Below are 16,226 nucleotides of genomic sequence, written 5' to 3'. Positions count from 1 at the left end.
TTCTAGTTTAGAGCAAAACTAAATAACCAAGACTGTCCATGTTGTACCCCAAGTCTTCTTAACTCGTGGGAAGAATTTTCTAAAACAATTTGAAATTTATAGGAGATTGTAAACAACCAAACACACACTGACCTCAGATTTTTCTTCCTCTTTACGTTTTACCAAGTTGGGCTCGGCTGCCCGGATCATTCGCCCATTAAATATGACCGTCTTTTTGGGTTCTATATATATGTCACATTTTTAACCTAAGGGCGTGTGTGATATGATTAAATGTACATTCATTCGTGTTGTGTTTAAATTTAATTGTATTTTCTTGTAGCGCTATACATTTTTTGATCCACAAAAGAAAAAAAACAGCGATCGAAAAGTGCCCGAGCGCGGACATTTTATTACCTTAACGGGTTAAAATTACGTATAATGCCGCGACGTCGAAAACAAATTTTAATGAAGCCAATCGGCTCGCAGATTTCCCGCCGCCGTCCGGATAATTATAAAATTGATGGTCGCCGGTATATCGGCAGCGTCGCGGCGCATCACTATGCCGGTCTCATCTGATGCGTACCTAATGAGGATCAATGGCTCATTAGGGCGTGATCCGGACATCAATACTAATTGGTAATTTGATGTGGGCCTGATTAGATGAAAACAGTCAACGCGATCCTGCGGTGTAATACCGTCCTTTGTCGGTAGGGCGGCGCTTCAGTCGCATCTCAAAAACACGAACGATTTTGGTATAGTCTGTCTCAATCTTCAGCGTGTCTGGTGTTATTGGCAGGGCAGGGGTGGGCCGGGCATAGTTCTTTCTTTCTGATATATTTCTTGAGTGTTAAACATTTGTAGCAGGGTCGAATAACTGTTTTTACTGTTCGTTATTTTACGAGAGTGTAAATGTGTGTATAAATATTGTCGATAATAGTGGAGAATTGAAGAAAAGAAATAAACGTGGTGATTCTCAAACTGACCGTATAAACAGTGGTGATCAGAACGTAATAAGAAAGAAAATATGTTGTCTTTAACAAAGCGAAGTTGTTCCTGTTTTAGATAAACTGAAAAAGAAGTTAGAAGAAGATAATAATAATATAACATAAAATAAATGCAATCGCGCGAATTTATTCATTGAATTAGTAAATTTTGAGATTATTTATTATCTATTTAAAAAAAAAAGTTTTCTATTCAAGAAATATCAAGAAATATCAAGAAATAACAATAAATGCATTAATAGAAAAAGACTGCTGAAATTTTATACCTTAATACAGTACTAATAATTTAGTTTATTTTATTTGACTTTTATCACAGTGAGAAAGAGTGAGAAAAAAGTCCTCGATGTTCTTTGACGACTTGCAGCAAGTATTGTTAATCACTGATTGTATTCAGAGACCAACGGTGATCCACGCTGTGCTGCGTCATTTACAACTTTCATTTGTTTGAAATAGTCTTCATTTTCCTTATAACTCTCATTTGAAACCCACAATGTAATATCAACATCGAAGGAATTATATGGTCGGTCAAAGATTTTGAACAAATTCAATGATTTTTGAGAAACCAAGTCACTCCAATGCATTTGAATAATGGAATTGATGTTCTTTTAATCGAATTCAAATTATCTAAGCCTAGATTTTATACTATCTCGAGGTTTTACTGCTTTGACTACAGTGATAACTTATTAATAGAATTGGCTTAATGATCTATTGGTGATAAGATATGATTGTATATGAGATTGTATATGAGGATAATCTTTCCATCAATAGTAAGAGCTCATTCGTGGCACTTATTTTCTAGAGGTATGGTCTGTTCATAGATATAGGAAAGTGACCAATTGCTTTTGAATGGGATTATCCAAGGGTGGTCATTAAAATACAATGCAACAAGATTATTACCTAAAGTTTTGGAATTTAAATTCAGGTAAAATTATGGTCCATAATAGAAAATAATTTTATACCTACCTGTGTTTAATATTCTTTGGTTTGGTATACTACTTAGTTTAAGTTGATTAGCAATCATTCCTATTTCGTGTAATACAGCGTGTGTTGAATCGTGTGCGAATTATGCAAAATATGTGCGGGTCTAATGTATCTCAAGAGATGCTCCCACCCAAATGTAGAAAATACTATTCTATTGAGACTAAGGAAGTTATAAACAATATTTATTTGACACTCATTGGTGCCAGTAAGCAAGCATCTATAGAAGAAACGGCCACATTGATGAAAATTCCAACATCACCTGTATGGAAAATTGTGAACAATTCCATTTCAACGAGGAAAAAAAGAAGCGATGCTGACATTTTCTCGAGTGCAGATGAAAGTGATGAAGATATAATACGGCGTAAAATTTACCAGTTATACGAAGAGTAAAGCGTGCCTACATTAGATATCTTAATTAGGAGGCTTGAAAAAGATGAAACGGGTGTTAAATGTGGCAGAACTACCTTATGGAGTGTATTCAACACATGGGTTTTAGATTTTAAAAAATTGACAAAAGGCAAGTTTTAATGGAATCTTTTAGAATTCGGAAATGGCGACCGGAATATCTAGAAAAAAAAAGATTTACAGAGAACAACAAAGGCCAATTATTTACTTGGATGAAACCTGGTTCGACACTTATGATACCCCTGAAGAGGGTTGGGTTGACGCAACTGATAAGTGTAAAACAAACGCGCCATGAAAAAGAGGTACAAGAATAACTATTTTGCATGCTGGCTCTAAAGATGGTTGGATTCCAAATGGTCTTTCTCTGTCTGCGAAAACTATTAAAGATTCTTATCTGGATAATCAGGAAAACACCACCGCTGATTTATTTGAAAGTTGGTTTAAAAACAAACTAGTTGAAAACATTCCTCCTAATAACATTGTTCATTGTAATGAACAATGCAAGTTATCACAGTGGACAGTTGACTAAAACCCCTTCCTCATGTGACACAAAAGCAACAATCCAAAAATACATGTACAATAACGACATTTATTTTCACGAAGATTATACCAAAAAGCAATCAATTGAGGTTGTACAAAGCTTGAACCTACAAAAGGAATACGTCTGTGATAATTATGCAAAAAATCTAGTGCATACGATTTTAAGGCTTCCACCTTACCACTGTAAATTTATAGAAACCGAAGTTTTTAACATCCCTCCACAAAGTTAGGCAAATTCTGTTAAACATATGGAAAAAGCAGAACAATCGTATATCCATATTGCAAATAATATAGAACAAATAATAATTGGAACATGAATAATTTGAAGTAATTTAAGTAGGTAATAAAAATAATTTGCAATTTTATTTTAGATTTAAACATAAATACATACATAAATAAATAAATATTGTTTAGTATCTTTCCTAACAAAACCCCAAATAAATAAATTCTAAGCAAAATACGGACCTGTTCAGCAATATTTCATTCTTACAGCTTGCCGGGGTCTTTCTTTAATTCGTATCAGTTAGTCACTTTCCTGTATCTATGAACATACTTTAACTAGCAACTAGCAACTAGCGAAGTTGTTCATAGCTTTGATAAACTAAAAAAGAAACTAGAAGAAGATGAAACCTATATAAATATAAATCGTGCCACCCTCCATGGAGTTGTTTATAACCGCAAAATAGACCTAAAGCAAGTAGTAACGGCCTGACACACACTTGGTTTAATTATCTTTTGAATTTATAGAACATATTTAATGTCATTTTTTTAGTGTAATTTTATAAGATTAAAATCTTTTTTGCTAAATAAAAACTACTCTTCAGTGGAAGAATTTTTTTAGGCTTTAAATATACCATCACTTTCAGTTGTCAAAGTATCTCAATTGATCAATGTCGCTTCATTCACTCCGTTAAGTGCTTCTTTACTTTAGAAAACATCAAAAACCTAAAAAACTGTATCTTTTGGAAAGGTAAATAGCACTAATACAAGGTACTTCTTTTTCATACAAATCTCCTAAACCGATAAGCAAATTAGGTACTAATAAATTTTTTAAACCACTTACCCTTACTTACAATTCTAGTATAATTAAAATTCATTACAAATCAAAGGACTTGATAACGTGATATTGAAAATTGAAATATTTATTCTTCTTATATAGCTTGTAATATTTCTTTGCTTTATTTATTGTCATACCCCAAATATATTTATTGAAACAATTTTCTTTATACTAACCAAAACTAATATCTATAAACTTGATTTTTCCGATATTTAAGGAGGTCATTTGAATTTGAATCAAGACATGACAAGAAGTTGTCTGTCTAAAATTATTCCCGTGTTAAAATTTAGGGAGATTGGGTCATGCTGTCGGCAACCGTATAAATACAACTGTTCGAAGTGAAGTGAAAATGCTCGTAACACGATGAAGATTGAGACAGACTATACTATCGATATTTGATTTAAATCAGGTATGGGCAACCTTGCACATGTCGTGAGCCAAACTTTAACGTACAGCATTATAAGTTAAGCGCGAAAGTTAAATAGCGATATCAATGAGACTAACTAAAATTAACACATCAAATAGATTAAATAAGGAGGATCAAAACTATTAAAGGAAATAACAAAAATTTCCAATAAAATAAATAAAGAAGAAAAGATAGCTCTATAAATAGTTTGATTACTATAAAAAGTTTGATTACATTAATATTTAAAAAAGGAGACAAGAACAAACCATCAAACTATAAGGGAATATCATTGCTAGATTCAATATTGAAAATTCAAGGCAGGTTTTGGAAAGAACTCAACAACAGATGATTTTTATAATTCACCAGTTATTGGAAAAGTCAATAGAATTCAACAACCCTATCTTCATGTGTTTCGTGGACCTAACAAAAGCGTTTGATAAAATACGACTTAATGAAAGAAAGAAAAAAGTGTATCTCCTAAAATAATAAGAATCATAGAAGAACTCAATTACAACTGCTCCACTAAAATAAAAGATGAGGGAAAGGTATCTGAAGAAATAAAGGTAAACACAGGAATAAGACAAGGAGACAGCTTAAGTCCGTTTCCATTTAACCTGATTATGGACAAAATGATAGAAAAAGTAAAAAGAATAACAGGATACAAAATAGGAACACAAATATCACGATTCTATGTTACGCGCACGATGCGGTACTGATATCTAATAGCGAAGACATATTACACATATTTAATAAAACCGCAAAAGAATACAATATATCAATATCAACAGAGAAAACTGAATGTCTAACAGTATCTGAGGAACCAATAAGATGTAAGCTGGAGATAGAAGGGACAATTATAAAGCAGGTAATGTCATCAAGATACTTAGGAGGGGGTGTAACAGCCACCGAGATATTTACCAAGAGACGATATTCCAAGTAAGGAAAGCAGCACTCATAGCAGGTGCATTAAGGGATATAGTAATAAAGGGAAATAAACATAATATTTTCGATTATTTTTTCACATTTTTGTTTCTTCATTTTTTCCTTTTCGTCAACTTTTATTAAGCAGTTTTCTTCGTAGAAAAGAATATATAATGCGCATGCAATATTACCTCACTAAAACAGTAAAATACAAAATGGGAAATATATTTTATTTATTTATATATTTTATAAAAAATATTAATAAAAATTAAAAAAATTGTTTGGTTTGTTTTCTTTTATTAATAAACACATAAATTGAAATCACATATTTCATAAACTCCTATTTTGCAATAAGCAATCGGATTTATCGAAATTTCGATTATTTGAAATCAATTTTATTTATAGATGATTTAACAAAAGGAAAGTGCTCAAACCTACAAATTTTAGAAATATGGTATTATTTCTCACAGATTTCACGGATCTCTCAGATAATTGAGATTTTTTGAAAAATACTGATTCCACCATTTAATTCCCTATTCCCGAAAACCCCCGCATGCGGAATTTTGTGAACATATTTTGAAAATTGCAGATGCAAAATAAAAAATAAAATTAATTTCGTCATTTTGTTTATTTATCAAATAGACATATTTTGATACAAAGAATATGCTGGTATTCTACGGGCCATTCGTTTTGAAATACCCTGTATAGATTGAGAATTTCATTTTCGAAAAACGCCACAATTAAACAGTTTTTCTTTCAGAATTGCTTAATTAACAAGCCGAAAATTTTAGTTTTGGCATTTGGGGCCTTGAGTATCAAAAATTACCATAAACATAAGAGAATATACAGGGCATTCAATAAGAACTAAAAGTTCACATTTTCGCAAAATTATATATTTTCACATGACAATGTTTCGACAACACCGTGTCTTTATCAAATGTAATATTTACAAACTACTGCTACTATATATACCAAAAAATGACATTAGAACCTTAACTGATGTTGTTAATAATGGACACGCATTTAAATCTAATTGATCGTTAAGCAATACATTTGAATATCTCATTTTGTTAATCTCCATGGCTTCCAATAAATTTAATTTTCTACTTTTTGTGGCTGTACGTAAAATATCAAAATTGTCGTCAAAAATGTGTTTTTCTAAGTTTAAGTGTGTAGCATAACTAGAATCTAGACTATTGTTTTTAAACGCTTTTTTATGTTCGTTAATGCGTTTCTTGAAGGATCTACCTGTTTGTCTAATATAAATTTTAGGACAAGATCCGCATTTCAACCTGTAGACACCTGATTTTTGAGATTTTGAACATTTCGTTTTATCGTTTTTTATAAATTTTCCTATTGTGTTGTTAGTTCGGAAAGCTATTTTTAAACCACATTTTGACAAATGTGTTGAAACTTTTTCACTGGGTTCTCCTATGTATGTAATTGTTTTAAATTGTTCGTGTTCTGTATTAGGTTTCGGATAAATAGAGTTTACTGTTCTCTGGATTTGTTTTTTATTTATAATTTTATCAATAATTGACGGATTGTAGCCGTTGTTCAGTGCAAAGGTCTTTGTTGTAATTTTATGTTGAGAGTGGCGTGTTAAGAAGTCCGTGTATAAAAGAGTGAAATGTTATGTATGACTGTGTCCGTGTGTGAAGGTTTATGGTAAATGGAAAAATCTAATTTGTTTTGCGTTTTCGTAATAGTTAAGTCTAAAAAATTAAGAGAGTTATCCTGTTCAACCTCGATAGTGAATTTTATAGGATTATGTAATGAGTTAATCTAATTTAAAAAAGAATTCAATTGTCTGTCCGTTTCAACAAAGCAAGCAAAGACATAATCCAAGTATCTATACCACCACTGAAAACTTTTACTTAAAAGATGTTCTACTATGATATTTTCCCAATTTTCCATAAAAATCTCGGCTAACAAAGGACTAAGTGGGCTTCCCATAATTAAACCTTCCTTAGAGATGTAAATCTGTCATTAAAAATAATTTTGGTCTAAAGATACTATTAAGCAATCTAATAAATCTTGTTTCACCAATGGGTTAACCTGTTTGCGAGTGAGGGTGAAATCTATTAAATCTATCACATCCATAGGTGGAATACTGGAAAATAAGTTTTGTACATCAAAAGACAATAGTGTTGGTTTAGAAGGGATTTTGATATCTTTAATTTTGTTGAATAATTCAAAATAATTTTTTATTGCAAATTTTGGTTTAAATTCTGGGCATATTTGGTTTATGTAATTTAACTAAAGAATATAATTTCGGCGGTTGTGGATTCAAAATTGTTAAAAAATGTTTGTCTTTGTCACTAAATAGTGTGGAGTTATTAATTACTTCCTTGACTTGCCTTTGATATAACTCAGTAGGATCCTTTTTGATACATTGAAAAAGTTGGTTTTTGAAATATATTCTGGGAGATCTATAGCTATGGCTTTCTTCCCTTTATGTGCACGTGTAAATATTATGTTTTGTTTTTGATAGTTTTTTCTAGTAACATTTGAGAAATTTCTTGCTGTTTGCTGTTATCTATTAATTGAGAGTTTATTAGATTCACTAATACATGTTTGTTTAAATTAGAATCGTTAATGTCCTTAATTGCTAATACACAGTCGATCCGCAAAACAGTCTAATTCTCTATTAATGTTCGAATGCTGTAAAGTTGAAACCTTTTTCCAGAAATTCAACTTCATTTTTAGAAAATATTGTGTCTGTTAAGTTTATGAACATGTTATAAAATTGGTGGTCGGAATACTTTGTAATAACTGGCTGTTAGATATTTTTGTATTAGAAATTAATTTGTCCTAACTTTATTTTTTGTCTAAGAGACTTTTTATGAATGATAGATGAAATGTCTGTTCGGACTCTATAATCAAATGTGTCAAATTCTAGGGGATTAAGTCTATGAGACAATTCAGAATCTATTACCTTTACATAAATGTTGTTTGTATTGTTTTCTGTACTCCTGTCTTCTTATCTGCTATTTTTTTCGACCCTGTACAAATGAACCCCACAAATTTCGTGTTAAACGTTTTTTCCCCCAAAATGTGAAGGAAAAAAGTGAGGGTGGACATTTATGACGCGTAGGTGCGTCCGAAAAAAACTCGAAAAACACAAACCGTAAATCGTGCTATCTCGGAGGCCAAACAAAACGAAAAATTGCCTCGCAATTCGCCGAGCCGCCGCCTCCGCCACGGTCGCTTCGAAATCCGCTAACTCAGCCTTTAAAATAATAATAATAATCCACTTACCGAGCAGGTATACGGAGTTAGTTATTCCTCGAACGCCTCGCTATTCAGTTGTCTGAAGAAATTAAACGGTGCGCTGCCGTCGTTGAATAGAAGGCCAGGAAGTATTGCCCTCCCCCCGTACGTCCCCGACCGAGCACCAACCCTCGTGTCAGGCGTGACATGTGCCGCAGCCTTTCGCACGTTTCACACGTGGGGACTTTCGTCGGGTTCCGTTTTTAACTCATATTATCCCAAGCATAAAAAAATATTAAAAAAATACATTTTTGCTTTGAAATTATTTATTTTGTTGCACTTAAGAATACATTACATGTGTCAAAAAAAAAAAAACTCGAAACATACAAAAAATACTGGTGCGTAAACGAACCACTGGGAAAAACTTATATAATGTTTTGGGGCACATAAGATGTAACATATAATCTGTACATAAATATAAAAAAGAAAGTTCAAATTCGACAGAAAACAACTAAAAGTAGAACGCATAATATTTTATGGTGCGTGAGCGCGCCACTGGTAACACACGGTTTCATTTTTGGTGATATTTTACAAAGCATGAAGTGTGTAAATGCACACTTATTACAAACGTAAATTGTGTGGCTGTGGCAGATTCTAGATCTCCTTCGGGTTTTATTAGCGTAAACAATCATGAGGTGACCTTGAAGATCATAACGCACTTCATCTATGGCAGGTATCAATTTTTAAAAGTCGCAAAGCAATGGAAGATTTAAAATCTACCTACGAAATCCTTTGTTTGTTGACAATATTATACAATTTCACTACTAAACTATCCAGTGAGTCACAAAATAAATGCCACCACTAATTTTTTCCAAATACCTGGTACCTATAATTAGCAATTCCGTTTTCATGTAAATCTGCCCCACCCATATATCTATTGTATTGGGCAATTACATAAGGTTGGGTATATTTACATGTTTCCGTTCTTTTCTATTATAGCGTTTTACATTTTGGACAGGATCTACACTAGCAACATTCCTTGCCAAAGTTACAACTGAATTGTCGTGCCAACGGAAAATAGAAATTTTTGATTCAGATTTATGTGCTGAAAGATAGGATCCGCGGTCTTTTTTTCCAAATGATTTATAATTTTCCATTGGACATTTATTTGTTTTATTTTCCCGGATAGTACCTGTGGCAAAATAGCCATTAGTTTTTAAATGTACAAATAGTTTGAATGATAAATAAAAATGTCAAAAAAAAATTGGTGATTTACTGCCATATTTACAATAGAAAGTAGACTTATGACAACGTCACCGCCAAGGCCAAGGTCAGAATGAGGTTTATTTTGAGCATCACCGTATGAAAGTGAATAAAATAGGTACCCATCAGATGAACAAATTCACCAAAGCTTGAAGCCAAAACGAACTGGCTTACCCCTTATAAACATTTTGCAGGAAAAGGCGGCGAAAGTAAGGTACCATTTGTTCATCTATGAATAAGTTGAACGAAAATATGCCAAACTGAAGATTTTTTTTATTTATTACATCAAAGAAGAGTCTAACTTCCGAAAATTTTTCATTTTTATCCAACAGATTATTGTCAGATAAGTGCAAGTTTTGCTTTGTCAATTGGAATCTATTCATCAGTAGACTAATAATGCTAAATATGTGACCTGACCTTTCTTCCATTTGACAGTAGAAGTAAGCCTGTCGTTTGCAGAAGCATACATCTTCCTTTGGATTCCAGGGTTTCATCATCTGATGAGTCTCATTCAGGTTCAGTAGTTGATGAATTACAGGACTGTTGAAGGACAGTTCTATCAATCGGTGTATGTAACTCGAAAGTTCCAGCTATAAAAGTTGGTTTCCCAAACTCTTGTAGATTTATGTTATCGTTCATATCTTCTTCGTCAGTCAAAGTATCCACGTCGGGTGGAATATAGACCGCGTCAATATGTTCTGTAAATATTTTTTCACGTTATTTTTAGCATAAATTAGAAGGAATACTTACGATTTTCATTGTTATTGTCCACATTCATCACGATCCCCTCCATAGCTGCCTCTAATTCGTTTTGAGTCAAATACCTCGGAAATGCCATATTTTACGAACTGTAACGTTCACTGCACATTGCACAAACTAATACTAAAGAACATGCTAATTGTTGGATGTTTATCCTACATGAGCTGACTTGTTTAAACTTGCTATAACCATGTTTTGTTTCACAGATAAAACCAGTGGTGCATTCACGCACCAGTAAATATTTTCAAAAAATAAAGCATAATGTGTGCGTAATGTGCAAAAATATTTCCCGGATGTGACAAAAACAAGTCATAGAATAGGTGGTGCATTGACGCACCACTGGGACCAAATGGGTAAAATGCTATTTGCCATTATACAAGTAAAGAAAAGTTTCATTTAGAATTTTTCCCATGATCAGGTGACCCGGTAAACAGTATTTATTCAGCCTCCTAGACGCAATTTTCAAAAATTAATTAAAAAATTTAAAAAAAATGAGAAAAACGTAGAATGATCTCCCGAAACCAGAAATGCAACAACATGTAGGTATTTACGTTGTCCAAAGATTCAGCCTATATTAAGCCTTCAAAATTTAAAATCGCCATCTCAAGCCGCTTAAAAGTTATAGAGTGTTCCCAGTGATATTTGTACGCCCGCCACTGGGGTATTTTAAAAAAATTGTGGTAAACTAAATAATGCATCTTGATACATAGTGTGCCAAATTTAATTAAAATATCTAAAGAACTTCAATTTGAAAGCACTCTTCGCGTACGTATTAAAATGGCCGATTTTTATTTGCTTATTAATTAACATCAGTTACGTATAAGATCGCGTAGATCTCTTAAATAATCTAATACACAAACAGCGAGTCGGGTTTAACTTCGCGCGATGCGGATGTTATATATGTAGCTCAGCGTAAAATCGACCGTAGTAGACTCTCGCTCGCCAACTGAAATCGCGAATTGAACCTTATAAAGTGTGAACGTAAGTCGTCGTCGCGATCGGAGTCCCCGTCAACCCCCCCCCCCCCCCCCCCCCCCCGCTCCAACGTGTCATTTCTTTGTCTGCCCGTCACCGTGGTCGAATCAGGGAGGCCATTCTTTAGGGAGAATGTTTAATATACCGCGATACGGTTCGAAAAATTACGTCTGAAATGGTTTGATGCGGTGATCTCGGATGAATTTACCTCTGCTTTTAGCAATATTAGCAATTGCCACGAAACCACTTCTTTCTATAAAAATTGCAAATTCAACTCGAATATGTCGTTTGCATTTAAACTAGCAACTATTGACTCAAATAAAGCCATTATTTCAAATTTTAAGTGAAATTCTGCTGGTGATGATTGTGTATGGTCTGTTCATAGATATAAGAAAGTGACCAATTGCTTTTGAATGGGATTATCCAAGGTATGGAAAATTGTGAATAATCCCATTTCAGCTAGGAAAAAAAGAAGCGATGCTGACATCTTCTCGAGTGTAGATGAAAGTGATCAAGATATAATACGGCGTAAAATTTACCAGTTATACGTGGAACAAAGCGTGCCTACATTAGATATCTTAATTAGGAGGATTGAAAAAGATGAAACCGGTGTTAAATGTGGCAGAACTGCCTTATGGAAGTGTATTCAACACATAGGTTTTAGACATTAAAAAGTTGACAAAAGGCAAGTTTTAATGAAATCTTTTAGAATTCGGAAATGGCGACTGGAATATTTAGAAAAAATTAGGATTTACAGAGAACAACAAAGGCCAATTATTTATTTGGATGAAGTTTGATTCGACACTTACGATACCCCGGAAAAGGGTTGGGTTGACTCAACTGATAAGTGTAAACCAAACGCGCCATCAAAAAGAGGTAAAAGAATAACTAATTTGCATGCTGGCTCTAAAGATGGTTGGATTCCAAATCCAACGCTTGCCATTTTGAATATGAAAAGCGATGCGAGTCCGCATTACAGTCCACGTCATCTTCACGCCGTTTTTAAACTACGCTGGCGGATATAAGCGACAAAAGTGTAATGCAAAGTTTGCCAAAATAGCTGAAATCGCTGTTACCTCCATTGTATTATTTCTGGAGTAATTACGTGTTTCATTGTATCGTGGTCGGGCGTGGGCGCGGTCGCTCGCAATTTCCCTACGCCCGGAGTGAAAATTTCCAGCTCCGGACGCGAAACTCGAGAGTATTCAGACGAAAATTAATGGTCCCACCCCTTCAGACGCCACTTTTCAGAGACATTTTTTTCGGAGCCTTCGCTAGCCTAATTGGGATACAACTTAATAATGTCTTTGGAAGAAATGGTAATCGTGACGTAAGCATAATGCCCTTGTTCGGTAGAAATAAAGTCTGTTCATAGATATAAGAAAGTGACTAACTGATACGAATTAAGCTGTAAGAATGAAATATGGCCGAACAGGTCCGTACTTTGCTTAGAATTTAATTATTTGGGGTTTTGTTAGGAAATATACTAAACAATATTTATTTATTTATGTATGCGGAGTTGCAAGCTCTCGAGAAAGCTTGCAACTCCTAGAGAGCGCGTCCCCAGGTGGCGGATAGGGGAAGGCCTCCCAGATATGGGTGGTTGGAGGGAAATCAAATACCTCCCGCGGACCAACAAGAACCACCGCAGCGTCGGACTCACAATGGGCGGCTGCAAATAGCGACGGTTCCCAGAATGGGCGGCTGAATGGAACTGGACATACTAGTGGTGAGCGAAACCAAGAAAAAAGGAAATGGAACAGAAATTATAGATGATGTCTTTTATTGCTGGAGCGGAGTGAAAAAACAGGAAAGAGCAAAAGCCGGAATCGGTATCTTAATAAAAAAGAAATGGATAAAATGTATAAAAAGCTTAGAACCAATAAATGATAGAGTTATTAAAATAGATATCGTAGTTTTTGGAAGACACATAATAGTAATCGGAGAATATGGACAAACGGAAGATAGTGCACTAATCGAAAAGACAAGCTTCATACAAACGATACAAGAAGAAATTGATAAAATTAAACAAAATCAAGAACTCATAATAGCAGGAGACTTCAATGGAAGAACAGGAATAAAAGAAAACGATGCCATAATAGGTAGATTCGGAGAAGATACTGTTAATACCAACGGAGAGGCTCTAATCGAACTATGCGAATTTAATAATCTCAAGATTACAAATGGCTTCTACCGACACAAGGAAATTCATAAATTCACTTGGGTACAAGAAACCAGAGATCTCAGATCAATTATAGATTATATTGTAGTCAAAAACAACTCCTCAATTAAAATAAAAGATGTCCGAGTGAAACGAGGTGCAGAATGCGGCACAGACCACAGGTTATTGATCGCGAAAATGGAGTTCCCTTGGTCATGGAACAAACGTAAACCAAAAAAAGAAATAGCATTTGAACATAAACAAAAAGAACAAAAGTTCAATATACAGCTTTTACACGATGAGTCAATACGGTACTTATATCAGTGAAGAATAGATCAAAAACTGGAAGAATTCAGCCTCGACGACCTAGGGACAACATACGAGCACATAAAAACATGCATCAAAGAAGCAGCTACTGAAGCTCTCGGAGAGAAGGAAGAATCACAAAACCAACATAAAATAGACATTAATAAAGACCTAAGGGAAATCATAAATGAAAAGAAGGAACTTTATATGAAGTGGTTAAATACAAAAACAGATGAAGATAGAGAGATTTACCGAGAGAAAAATCGAGAAGTCAAAAGAATAGTACAGAAAGAAAAGAACAACAAATGGGAAGAGGTCTGCAAAAATGTGGAACAATATATAGGAGGAACGCGTAATTCAGAATCCTGGCGTCTAATTAAATCTCTTAGAACCAATAGGAAAGGAAAAGTACATCTAGAATACATACCAGATACTATGTGGGAAATATACTACAAAAAAATGCTAACAGAGGATAGACCTACTTTTATTGGAGAAAACTCGGAGACAACATCAGACGAACAGAAGGATATAAATCTTAGCTTAGAAGAAGTAAAAATGGCCATTAAAAATATGAAGAATAATAAAGCTGCCGGCCCAGGAGGCACAAAATAATAAAATACGGATCAGAAAAACTATACCGAATGATACACCAAATGTTTCTAAGAGCAATAAATGGAGAACAACTACCAAAAGAGTGGACAACTGCATATATGACATCGATATTCAAAAAAGGCGACCGTAAAAATTGCGAAAATTACAGAGGAATTAGCGTAATATCACCTATGGGAAGACTATATGGAAAACTCGTAAAGGCAAAACTAGAAATAGAAATAAAAGGCAAAATTGGAGAAGAACAAACAAGTTTTACGGAGGGTCGATCTTGTATGGACAACATATATACATTACAAGTGATAGAGATGAAAATGGCTAAAAATAGAGCGGTTCACTTAGCCTTTATAGACCTAAAAAAAAGCATACGACACCATACCCAGGGGGATACTATGGAAGGCAATGAAGACCATCGGATTGCCACAAAAATTAATAGAGACCGTTAAAAAAATGTTTTAAGGAAACCAAATATCTATAAAAATCGAAGATAGACTCTCAAAAAGCTTTAAAACAACAAAAAGGCTGCTACAAGGATGCTCCACATCACCAACATTGTTTAAAATATTTCTAGAGGAGATCTTAAAACCATGGAAGAAAAAATGTGAACAAATGGGAATTCCAATCAGAGGCGACTGTCTTTACATGTTAAATTTCGCGGACGACCAAGTTGTACTCGCACAAGACGAAGAAGACCTAAGTTACATGTTACGAAAACTGAAGAAAGAATATGAAAAAAATGGAATGGAAATAAATTTCTCGAAAACGGAATACCTGGCAACAACAGAAGATGGAGAAAACTACCAACAAGTCGATGAAAATCATCAAATAAAGAGAACCAAAAATTTCAAATACTTAGGTTTCATAATATCTTAAAAAGGGACAACAGAGGAAGAAATGAACAGTAGACTAGGCCAGACGCGAAACTGTATCAGACAACTAAATCCAATACTTTGGGATAGACACATCACTCGACACACCAAATCACATATATTTAACACCATAGTACAGAGCGTAATGACATACGGCGCGGAAAACTGGGTGATCAACAAAAAATACAAAAGTAAAATACAGGCCACTGAAATGGAATACTGGAGGAGAAGTTGTAGAATTTCGAGAATAGACAAAGTAAGAAACGAGGAGATCAGGCAGCGAATGGGTGTCAAGAAAGATACCTTAACATTGATTGAAGAAAAGAGATTGGTATGGTATGGGCATGTAAGAAGAACGGACAGAAATAGGTGGATACACAAGATAACAAAATGGAGCCCCATAGGTAGAAGGAAAAGGGGTAGACCCAGAAGATTTTGGAGGGATGAAGTAGATGAATCTATGGAAAAAAGAGGTATCGGAGATGAATATATATATATATATATATATATATATATATATATATATATATATATATATATATATATATATATATGTATTTATGTTTAAATCTAAAATAAAATTACAAATTATTTTTATTACCTACTTAAATTACTTCAAATTATTCACATAATATATCAGCATCACAATCGCTATCATCGCATGTGCTAATTATTATTTGCAATATGGATATACGATTGTTCTGCTTTTTCTATATATTTAACAGAATTTGCCCAACTTTGTGGAGGGATGTTAAAAACTTCGGTTTCTATAAGTTTGAGG

The 16,226-nt window shown here is 33.9% G+C and overlaps 1 protein-coding gene across 1 annotated transcript; it reads left to right on the top strand.

Moving 5' to 3' along the window:
* Positions 1–13,208: 13,208 nt before the first annotated feature.
* Positions 13,209–14,579, top strand: LOC132704438 (craniofacial development protein 2-like). The gene is made up of 2 exons (XM_060674438.1): positions 13,209–13,887; positions 13,996–14,579. Exons 1-2 carry the CDS (start codon positions 13,209–13,211, stop codon positions 14,577–14,579), a joined length of 1,263 nt encoding a protein of 420 aa, XP_060530421.1.
* Positions 14,580–16,226: the final 1,647 nt, after the last annotated feature.

Source organism: Cylas formicarius, unplaced genomic scaffold (assembly GCF_029955315.1).
Source record: "Cylas formicarius isolate icCylForm1 unplaced genomic scaffold, icCylForm1.1 PGA_scaffold_7__23_contigs__length_41026272, whole genome shotgun sequence".
In the NCBI taxonomy this organism is placed as follows: Eukaryota; Metazoa; Arthropoda; class Insecta; order Coleoptera; family Brentidae; genus Cylas; species Cylas formicarius.
This window is presented reverse-complemented; position numbering and strand designations above follow the sequence as displayed.